The sequence below is a fragment of the Theobroma cacao genome, chromosome 1, assembly GCF_053813885.1.
Source record: "Theobroma cacao isolate CCN51 chromosome 1, ASM5381388v1, whole genome shotgun sequence".
NCBI lineage: Eukaryota > Viridiplantae > Streptophyta > Magnoliopsida > Malvales > Malvaceae > Theobroma > Theobroma cacao.
In genome coordinates, this window is record NC_142639.1 from 5,850,397 (window position 1) to 5,862,049 (window position 11,653).

General features: G+C 30.5%; 2 protein-coding genes across 2 annotated transcripts; one reads left to right on the forward strand and one right to left on the reverse strand.

Moving 5' to 3' along the window:
* Window positions 1–5,237: 5,237 nt before the first annotated feature.
* On the forward strand, window positions 5,238–6,093 carry LOC18611643 (putative E3 ubiquitin-protein ligase XERICO). The gene has a single exon (XM_007048005.3). It carries the CDS (start codon window positions 5,328–5,330, stop codon window positions 5,814–5,816), a length of 489 nt encoding a protein of 162 aa, XP_007048067.2. The 5' UTR covers window positions 5,238–5,327; the 3' UTR covers window positions 5,817–6,093.
* Window positions 6,094–10,749: 4,656 nt separating this feature from the next.
* On the reverse strand, window positions 10,750–11,377 carry LOC18611644 (uncharacterized). The gene is made up of 2 exons (XM_088804334.1): window positions 11,231–11,377; window positions 10,750–11,148 (listed from the first exon to the last, which is right to left on the reverse strand). Exon 2 carries the CDS (start codon window positions 11,116–11,118, stop codon window positions 10,888–10,890), a length of 231 nt encoding a protein of 76 aa, XP_088660460.1. The 5' UTR covers window positions 11,119–11,148; window positions 11,231–11,377; the 3' UTR covers window positions 10,750–10,887.
* Window positions 11,378–11,653: the final 276 nt, after the last annotated feature.

Consider the following 11,653-nt stretch of genomic DNA (forward strand, 5'->3'; position numbering starts at 1 on the left):
TGCCCCTTTTTGGTGGTAATACTCAAATATTTATTATATTATTTATTATATTTATTTATTTTTCATTTTATTATCATCATTATTTTTTTATTTTATTTTATATATTTTTTATTTTTTTTATTTTTTCATTTTTTTATCTAAAAATATAATATATATATGTATATTGAATTATTATTATTATTATTTATTTTATTTTATTTTTATTTTTTTAATATTAAATATAAATATTTGTTCCTAAAAAATGATAAATGCATTTAAATTAAAACGGGCTAGACCCAAGCAAAACAAAACAAAAAACAAAAAAAAAAAGTTATACCTTGTTGGGCTGCAATCGGCCCAACCCGGCGGTCCGTGGGAGCCCAAGTCTAATCCTCGGCCTGTTTCTGGAAGCCCACAAGGTAAGACCCAAAACGCACCGTTTTGATGCCTGCCAAGCCGCTCAAAACGACGCCGTTTGGCCTAGTCCTTCCAACTTCTGCCTGCATCTCTGAAACGACGTCGTTTTGCCCCCGAAACCTATGTATTTAACCCTCTTTTCTCTCTTTCTCTCTTCACTTTTGTTTCTCACTTTCTCTCTCTAGCGGCAGCAAACTCTCCCCTCTCTCTAAAAATCCTCTTCTTCTCTCTTCGCCGGCGCCGGCGTCCTCCCCTCTCTTCTCAAATTTCTCTTTTAGCCGACGAATCACTTCGCCTTCCGTTGCCGGCGTCAAGCTCTCTCCTTTCTTCTCTCCGCCGGCCGTTCCTTCTTTTTCTCTCTCCACCCCTTTCTCTTTTCAGATCTCAATTCTTTTTCTTTTTTTTGTTGTTGCTTTTTGTTCTTTGATTGCTTGTGGCTAACTGCTGTCTCTCTCTCTTTTTTGCAGGGTTTTTAAAGAGCCGGGTTGTCCAATTTTTTGGACAACCCGGCGAGGGGGGTTCTGCCACCCCCTGGAGTTGGTGGTCAGAGCCCCCCACTTCACGCGTAGTGGGTGGGGGATGGGAAGGCGAAGGCCCAGCCATCCCGATTTTTTTTATTTATTTATTTTTTATTTTATTTATTTATTTAATTTAATTTTATTTTATTTTTATTTATTTTTTATTTTTATTTTTTTAATTTATGTGTCTACAAGACCAAAGCTTTCTTATTCCTATTGATGTTACACGCCAAGGCATAAATCACTCTGTTATAGGCTAAGTTATGTTCTACCATGCTTGAATTGCTGAAAAATTCAACACCAATAAACCTAAGAACCCGTTGTTACTCACCATGTCATACTTTTTGGTCTGTAGATCGACAATAGATAGTTTTGTGAATGTAAACTAATAAATCTAAGAATATGTTATTATCTTCCATATTATACTCTTTGATCTGTAAATCGACGATGATTTGATAAGCTAACAAGAGATAGAAAGAAATGGTGATGGTGGTAAATTTAGAGAGAACTAGATGAAGAGAGGGAAAAATAAAGAGCACAATATAATGGAGGGTATAGCAACGGAATGGTGGGAGAGAAAAATTGAAAGTATTTAATTTGTTTGAAATAGTTTTAAGAGTATTTTTATCATCTCATGACTAATTTTAGTTAAAAATAATTAAATTTATTTTGATTATTATTTCTGAAATCATTTTAGCAAGAGAGTTATTCCTCATAATTTTCTTTTAAAATATTATACTAAAAAACCTAATTAACTTATGTTACACAAAAGCAGCAAAAGATACAACGATCACACTCCTAATTGAGTGTGAAGTAATCTATTTTAAAATTGGAAAAAGATCTGACGCGGTGTAATTTGACGGAAAGGTGTAAAAATATGACTTTATTTATAGTCCTCCCCAACTACTTAGGCCTTTAGGGTAGACACTAGTATCACTGTATCAGTTTTTAACTGTGTTATATATGAAGATCCAGCTAAAAGAAGAATGTAAGCATTTGGGCTGTAAAAAGTGAATTAGGGGTTGGGTCAAAGGTAGGACTGCAGAAGGACCAAACATGGGCCCAAGTGGCGGAAAGATTTTTTTCAAGAAGCTCTCAAACGACCTTAAACAAAGGGGGATTCATTGAATGATTTTCACCAAGAATTGAAGATAAGGTGAGCTTTATCAATTCCTGTAATGTCTTTGTCAAAACCGAAGTATAGGTTCCTTTAGATTTTTGCTTGTCCAACCAGAAAACAAAGTCCTTAAGAACTTATCTACCTCGAATCTGGCTTTCTCAAGGTAAAATAAACCTCATTATATAATATAATCAATAATGAAAAAATCGAGACTCGTGAAATATGAATTACCAACAAATACATATTAATACTCATAAAATATAAATTTGTTTAATCATATTACCACTTTATCTAATGAGTATGGGCAATAGAATTTTGATCTCCCTTGAACGGGCATGTTTTATTGTTGTAAGTTATAATTTAAAATCCATAGAAATTCTACTTGTTTAATGTTATTTAATAAAAGAGAAGGAAATAATTTTTATTAACAAATATTACTGTTTTTTATGGTATCTTAGAACATACTTTGCAAATTGCTATCTCTACTTTTTTTTTTAAAATGATAAAAGGATTTATTAGATTTAAATTATATTATAAAAAAACACTTCTAATTTCAAAAAAAAATTATTTTTAAATTTTAATCTAAAATTTTCAAACTAGAAACTCTTTATATATATATATATATATATATATATATATATATATATATATATATAACTCAAACTAAAAAAAATTCTTATGTACTTTCAAAGATATATTTTTATAATTTTCAAATTGAATATTGAAAATAAAATATGAGATTATAAGATGGAAAACAGCTACGTCATTTTATTTAACTTAATATTCAATGCTTCTCATGTTCCATTTTTTTTTAAAAAAATTGAAGAGCATAAAGAAATTAGCTTTTATTACTTGTAAATGAAAAAAAAATGATTGAAAATTATCTTCATGATTCGGTGGTGAAATTTTTAATTACACAAATAAGTTCATAAAGTATTTATTACATGTTCTTTTTTTGGGCCACATTCATATGTTTATTTAATAATTGTATTGATTTATTAGTATTATAATTATAATTTGACTTAATACTTAAAAGAGTTTTTGAATTATTAAAAAAATTTAAATAAATTTTTATTCTTTTATTAAGTTCAATCAAATTTTTATTTTTTTATTTTAAATCAAATAAATTTTTTATAATTAACAATTGACTAGTTATTATTAATCAAAATTATATTTATTATTTTTTTACTAAAATTGTATTAATATGACATGTCATGTCATCTTTAATTATGACAAATCAACATATCATATTAACTTTACGTTTACATAAAATATTTAATTAATTATTAATTATAAAAATTTATTCAATTCAAAATAAAAATAAAAAAATTCACTCAAGAACGTTTTTAGATATTTATATCTAAATGTTTATATTCTTATAAATTTACTTTAAAAATTTACGGAAACAAATTCAAGCAAATTAACTATATGAAACGGATGGTCGTTAGGGCCCTAGGGCTGATGGTTATCGTTGGTCCGTAGTGGCCAACGAGAAAAAACATTATTGGCAACTAGCAATGGCTGTCAACAATCGGCAATAATTATAAAAAAAAAAAAAAAAAAAAAGGCAAACTGCTCTACTGCGTACTGGTAATTAACATGTTTTTAACAAAAAAAAAAGGAAAATTAGTTTATAAGTAATTATTAAATATTAAATAAATAAAGAAAAGCCTAAAACTGGCACGTAATGGACATGACGAAATGCCAATCTCATTAGTGTTTCGGCCACCCATCTAATTGATTTTTCATTGTACCAAAAGTAGAGTTTAATGGGTTTTTCAGCAATCTTTGGTCAAATTCGGTGTCAGATTGCCATCAAATTAACTTTTTGCCAAAAATGACAATGAGATAATTAACATGAACATCGAATTCGGTGTAAGAAAAATCAAACAGAACAATGCAGCCTTGACTAAGTCAAATATAATGCAACTGTATTTGTATACATTTACAAGTATTAATGGCCAACTACCTTCTCATGAAATATGAACTTATATTCAAAAAATTATAAATCATATAATTAATATACAAAAGTTGACATAAATTAAAGTGATTACATCATATGTCAACTTCAGTATAAGTACACGAAAATTCAAAATGGCAATCTTATAATAGATAATTTTATGTCAAATTTATAAAATTCATGTTAATATTCAATCATGTTATGTTAACAGTATCATTGCATCATCCGTGAAATATCATAACATCGTTATGATATCATTAAAATTCAATGTCATGTCAATAAAAAAAATCACGTTAATACAATCAAATGCTGTGTTAACATAAATAATAGAAAAATTTTAACACTGTTAATGATTAAACTGATTTGTCAATTTTAAAAAATATATAAACTATATCTACTTCTAAAATATAAAAATTAATTGCATAAGTTGACAAAAATAATGAAAATGGTTGTATCAACTTGCCTCTTTTTTGTCATGATGGATAGTATCATGACCCACAATCATTATAGACGATAGATTTAATTCAATGACCTTAATTAGAATTTAAGCTTAATTAATATTTCTTAGCGTAATGGTCTTCTATATTCCGATGTATGGGAACTCTTAAATTTATGCGACTTTATTAGAGCCACAAAATTTTGATAATGGAAACCATGTTCAATGACTAAATCATTATCATCCTCACTTACGTGTTCACTAAACCAAAAACCAAAATCATGTACTAAGATATTTTATAGATTTTTTTCTGCTTCATTTATTCTTCTTTTCTGAAAGATGAAAGGTTGATGTTGTTTTAGGCATATGTTACTAAATGAAGGATGACTTCTATACCTTCTTCTTCTTCTTTCTCTAGGATAACCCTTTTGGTTCTCATAAAAAAATTAAAAAAAACTAATTTAATTTTACTTTCTTAATCCAATTATTGAAGAATTTATTTACTGATTAATAAATAAAAAATAATGTTCAAAATTGGAACTTAAATCCAGAAAAGAAAAAAAATTTTGGTTGCCCATATAATTGTATGAGAGAAATGTCACCAGTAGAGATAAGTCAAAAAGAACAAAAAATTAGGTTGCCCATATAATTGTATGAGAGAAATGTCACCAGTAGAGATAAGTCATACGAACGTACCATGAGTTAGCAAGTCAATTACATCCTTATCCACTGAATAAATGTAAAAATAATGTAACATTAATATACTTGTATAAAGGAAACTCACCGCACCTCATTCACTGTTAAATATATATAAACAAAGTCATTCTACTGATTTCCATATCCATCATTTTGTTTTCTTTGTTTTTGTTTTCATTTTTGCTTTCCCCACCATCGGCCATGGCTGCTCTCTCAGAGTACTTCTCCCACCTCTACACCATGACCATAGTCTTTTTCACTCTCTTACTCCTTGAAGTTGTGATCCTTATCAGGTCCGTCACCGGCGGGGTTTGCGACTCTGAGAAGCGCCTGATCACAACCACACAGTACCTGAAATTCATTGAAGAAAAGAACCCGACGGTTCGTTACTCGAATAGATCATCGTCGAGGCTGGAGTCAAATGAATGTGCGGTGTGTTTATCGGAGCTCGAAGAAGGTGAAGAAGTTAGGAAATTGAAATGTAAGCATACTTTCCACAAGGACTGCCTGGATAGGTGGCTTCAACAGTATTGGGCTACTTGCCCACTTTGCAGGACTAAAGTTTTGCCGGACGAGATCGTGGCTAACTACCACAGGCTGCAAAATCGGGTAGAGTATGACGGTAGTGATGAAGAGATGATTTTCTTGTTATCTGCCTTACATGGTAATAGTTTACACAGATTGTTCTGATTTTCATACCACTAGGATTGTTAAGTTCTTTTTTAATTATTTGGGCTGACAGAAGCACGGATACTTGGTACAATATTATAAGTAGAAAGAATTTTATGTATAATTTTGCTCTGTTTTTCTTATGGGTAAATTTTGATGTAGATTTTAGTTGATTTTATGTATATATATCTATATTAGCAATGGCTTCAATTGCCTCTCTGTACTGTGTTTTCTGGGCTAATCTATGCGTCTGTGCACCCCAACTAGCACAATCCCTTGATTGGAAGATGTGCATAAATTTTTGTACTGTGCGAAACTGTCATCCTTGTTTTGGGTATGAAAGTTGGAGTGTTTTTAGTTTTAACTCAACATGGATAATCAAGAGCCAGGAAACAAGCCCACTTCTCATACATCTTGGAACAGTAGATGATGATCTAATTTATGAATCAGCTTGACGGTAGCTAGCAATGCTTAAGTCACTGCCGAAGTAGGTAGGCTTGCCGAAAGCCTATAGATGCCTTCAACATCAATATCTACCAATTTCTAAAGAAGGTTATTGGTAGGTGAAGACAGTGTTGGTTCCTTTTTTTCACTCTTGCTGATTGAGGGACTGGAGCTTTTGATGCAGGATTTCTGACACTGACAAATAAACAGTGCTAAGTCATGGCCTAATTCAGAGTCATATTTTCCTTTCAAATCAGATATGCTGCCCCCACTTTCAAATCCATTTCCTCCGACTCAACTATGAAACAAACTACGGATTTACTGTTTTTACTGACCTGCATTTGGATTGGGTTTCTCCTAACTTGTTCAACCCCTGTGATTTTTTGGAAATCACAAGTTGAAAAAAGTAGAGGAGGGAGATGTTGCGTCTGTACTTCCTACCTAATTTTTGCAACCAGAAGCCTCGTCCTTCTGCTTCGCAGCTTAGGCATATTCTTCCTTAAGATTGTTGGTTGTGCAAACCTTTGTCTTTTCTTTCAAGCCCCTCAAAAAAAAAAAAAAATTAAACACAACGACAGGATACCTCATTGATCTAGGAGTATGAGATCATGGTCAGCGGTCCTTAATTAACATATTGTGCATCATGGATCCCCTTAATGAACAATATTTTGAACATCGTTAACCTGGCTTTTCTCTATATTTTAGCTGTTGAAGGTCAACTCCAGCGGCATATACCATATTCATTGATGTATGTTACATCTAGTTTTGGCTGGAGGGAAAAAGGAAGGAAGAAAAGGGTTGAAAGGAAAAGGGTGTTCCCTTTCATCTTTTCTCTCCTCCTTTTACAACAGGAAAATAGGAAGAGGTAGGGAAAGTAGGTAATTTTGTCCATTTTTATTCTCTCTAAATTCAATCCCTCTAAACCTAAAGTAGAAAAAAAAAAAAAAGCTCATTCAATTAAAATTAATTATTTTATTTATAATTTTACCTTCCACCCCTTCCTTCCTTTTATTTTTTTTACCATATAAAGAAAGTAAAATAACTAATTCCCCTTTTTTACCTTTTGCTTTATTTTTCCTTTTAGACATGGTGTTACTTTAAATAGTATGGGTGGAGAAGATGGAACTTTTGGACATACACCTCCACCTAGGAAGTGGGTAAATCCGATCATCAAATCAAAGGATTGTGCCCAATATGTACTGGGAGTTGGTCACAGATATTGTTGCCTCCAGCTTTTAGGGTTTTATTATAATTATAATTATTATTAATCTGTGATTTTGTTGTCGCTCACATTAAATGCAGTAACTGTGGAATGATAGGTCATATCACTTGATCATCTCTGACACCTTTTCTTTGGAAAAGTGAAAGAGAATTTTATTAATCACAAGGAGAAATCCTTGGAAGGGTCAAAACCTGCCCAAAGTCAGGAATAGTTTACTCCTAATACAGTATTTATATATATATATATATATAATAAGGCAACTTCAACAAGTGTTTCTAAAACACTTAGTTAATACAATCCTTTGTTTATATTACAATTATTTTTTGTAATTTGATCCTTCCCGTCTTGTCTTTATATCTCTTGAAAATGGGAAATAATTTAGATAAATTTATTTACGTTTAAGTTCATAAAGTTTTTTCTTCAAAACGATCAAATAAAAATTAATTTTAAAAATCAAAATCGATAAATTGATAACATTGAATATGAAAATCAAAAATATATAAAGCGTTACTTAAAAATATTTGTATCTAAATTTTGATTATCACATATTAAATGGTAAAAATTTTGTCATGATTTTTAATAAAATTATCTATATGAATAAAGTACCAAATTTATTTAATTCTTTTTCCAAATTTTATGGAATAAAACTTTTCAATTTATTGATTTATATTTTTAGTTTTAGATTTTATTTAATCATTTAAAAAATATCTCACGAATTTGACATAGAAAAGCTTAATTAAGTCTTATCTTAAATGAAAATGAAAGTAACACTCGAACAGTTAAGTCGTTGATCGGTATATGATTTTTTATTTAACAAACAGAATTAAAATTTTTTTTCTCTCAATTAAAAAAAATGAAAGTAGTGAAAGTAAAATTTACGAAGAGAAAGGTGCCTGGGCACAGTGAGAGGGTGAGCTTATTTAATGCAAAGGCTGAAAGGAGTGGTGGATGAAGAATCATTATATGAAGCCACATTATTTTATCAGGGAGATGCTTAATAATTGATGTCACGTTAAATGTCAACATTTTCTGAGGCTTTTTATTGCAAAACATTAATTTCATTATTTTTTTTTTCTCTCTCTCTCTCTCTCTCTTATTTTATAGACAATTACATTAAATACCCCCTTGTCTTATTTCAACTTTCAAGAAATTATCTTTTATTTTATATATGTATAATTTGTCTAAAAATTTAAAACAAAAGAAATAATAAAATAAACATTGAAAAATGCTCTATACTCACTTTTATAAATGTAGATTGGACTAATCAGATTCTCAGTTACTAATCATGCATTACTTTTTAAAAACAGTAATTATGCCTTTTTCAACTTTTTTGCCTAACTTTTGTATAGCAGCTAAGCCATAGCTGATGGAGTCTTACAAAACATAATCATTCTCTCTCCTAGGACAAGATGACATGACGAATCATTGTGATGAAAAAAAAAGAGGAAAGAAAGAAAGAAAAGTGTGAATGGTGGGTTAAAGGACTAACATAATGATCACATGCGTTAAGCATCATGATTCAATTGTCATAAATTTTCTAGGTTTAAAAGTTGTACAAATTTTATCAAAGTTTTTAAAATTTGATGGCATATTATTATCTGAGACGTATGCCTGTTTTGTAACATTTTCTTGTTTTATTCATTTCAGAAAAAAATAAATTTAATTTATTGAGTAAAAGCATATTATACAGTCACTTATCATTAAAACAAATATTTTAATATAATTTTAAAATATTTTAAAAGTAAGTTGATATATATATATATATATATATATATATATATATATATATATATACTTGCTATATGTCTATTTAATTGTAATAATTAAAAAAATCAATTTCAAATTAGTTAGTTATCATTTTTGATTTAGTATATATCTCAGGCATATAAACGTGCTTGTGAAATTTTAATGTAAATTCTATCGCTAATGTATGAAAAAATATTAATCTTATAATATCGGAAGGGTATATTTTTTCCAGTAGAGAATTACATTATATTGTTATTACTAATTGTAAGAGGTAATTTATGAGCGGTTTCTATATACTATTTATAAACTAAACATGACAAATTAAAAAAATTTTATATATGGGTGAAAGAAATGTCAAACAAGAGTAAAGTTGCCTCTCTCACGTCAACACCATGAATCCATAAATTTCACAAATATGTCTTATTTAATAAGCAATTCTAAGGGGGAGAAAGTATACGTTAGATAGGTTAACTTGGACATGCATATGCTAATATTTTCTTTTGAATTAATTATTTTATTTCTTAGAAAGAAAAATATAATATTGAAGTAATTAATTAACTATTCCATAGGAGACTGTTACGTCTCCAATTTGTAAGAAAGCCCATGTGTAGCTCATTTAAGCCCATTGGTATTGCTATTGGGCTCTTATTCACTATTATCTCCGAAATTTATATACTTATCTATTTTTTGTACCTTTCTTAGATATATTAAAGGTTTTATCTATCTGTATTTGTATTTAAAGAATATAATGTAGGAATATTGGTAAAACTTTATATTATTTGACCATTATATTTTTAAATTATATATTTTAATTATTTTCAATTAATAACCCTTATCCAATTCATAAATAAAATTTTTAATTATACTTAGTAATTCTTATTTAAAAAACATTTTTCTTAATTTAGCTAGTTTGTTAAAACGGAGACATGTTTGTTGATTAAAAAGTTTCTAGTAATCATTTTTTTTTTAATCTTTTTTGAACATAGAGTGGGCTTCGCCCAACAAGGAAGCTATTAAGTATATAGTCCAAGACATACGTAATACGTCTATCACGGGCACGAACAGTATATTCCAAGGCAAATAAATGCTACTAAAATATCCTCTGACAGGTGTTTTTCTTTTTGTCCTCTTTTAGAACCAGCTTTGAGTGCTGTAAATGAAAGTGGTTGAATTAGGAACAAGTAACTTTCGAGCTTTTAAATGATATCTCCATATTCTTCACATCCTCCTCAGTTCTCCCAATCACGTCTAGCCATTTTGTCCTCTTGGGATGCTTTAAGCTTTAGTGGGGGCAACCGCCCAGAGAAAGAGAAAGGCAAGAACTGGAGTAAGAGTGTAAATGATTCAAGTACTGTCTTTGAAAATGAAACTTGTATGTTTAATTGGCTTCATTAAATATATCTAAACTGCCCATTAATTCGCATCATTTCATCTATGAACATTTGAATAGTAATTTGTTACAGATTTTGGTGTAGATAAGTCATGTAAAACATCCAGAGATATTGGGATCCCAGTTAGAAGCTAGGATCACATTTCATCATAAAAGCAGAAATTTTGCTTCTTAACAAAGATGAGAATTTACAAACGAAAATGACAAAGCGAAATGGGTATTTATCGACAACTCTTTGGGAGCAATGATTTTGGAAACTAAATCGGACAGAAAGAGGAGGAAAAAAATTTTCAAGCAGAGAAGGCTCCATTGAAAGCTGCAACAGCAATCTGGCTTTTTGGTTCTAAAGCCAACTTGACAACCTCGATTCTTCCCTCTCCAACTTTGCTCTTCATCCTCTGAGCCAAGACTGCCACACAAGAAACCAGGTCGATCTCCTGTTTTTCAGCCCCAACTTTACTTCTTGAATTCCTGACCCTCCTTTCATACTCCTCAGCAACGAGCATAGCAATATCTGCCATTTCCAACTCTCTGATCAAAACTCAAAAGTCCTGGAAAATAAAAAACAACAGTTAAAACCTGGATGAAACTATGGACAAAGACTTGCATCAGAGAAAATATATTTATAGGGACCTCGGAAGTGGGCAGTTTAACTGCAGGAATGGATAAGACCGACAGGTGGTGGTTAGTTTCGGGGAATATTTTAATTTATTTTTAAAGTGGGAATCAAGGTTGCTTGGTTTGGTGGTTTTCGGACATGACTTGGTGGTTTTGTAGGTATTTAAATTCCTATGGACTTAGACAATGTACAGGGAGATATTTTGATGATACTTTGAAGGGAAAAACAATAACCGGCCTGCTGAAAGTTGAAAGTTAAAACCTGAGAAACGTGAAAATGGGAGCCTCCCTCGGCCCTCAGGTTCATGCTCGGCCCTTTTTCAGGTGGTTGTTTTAGGCCTTCAGTTCCCTACCTATTGACTGACAGACAGGTGCAACGCATTTTTGACAATCCAGAAGCAAGCAGGCTCCTTTTACAGTGAACTACTATTTTACTAC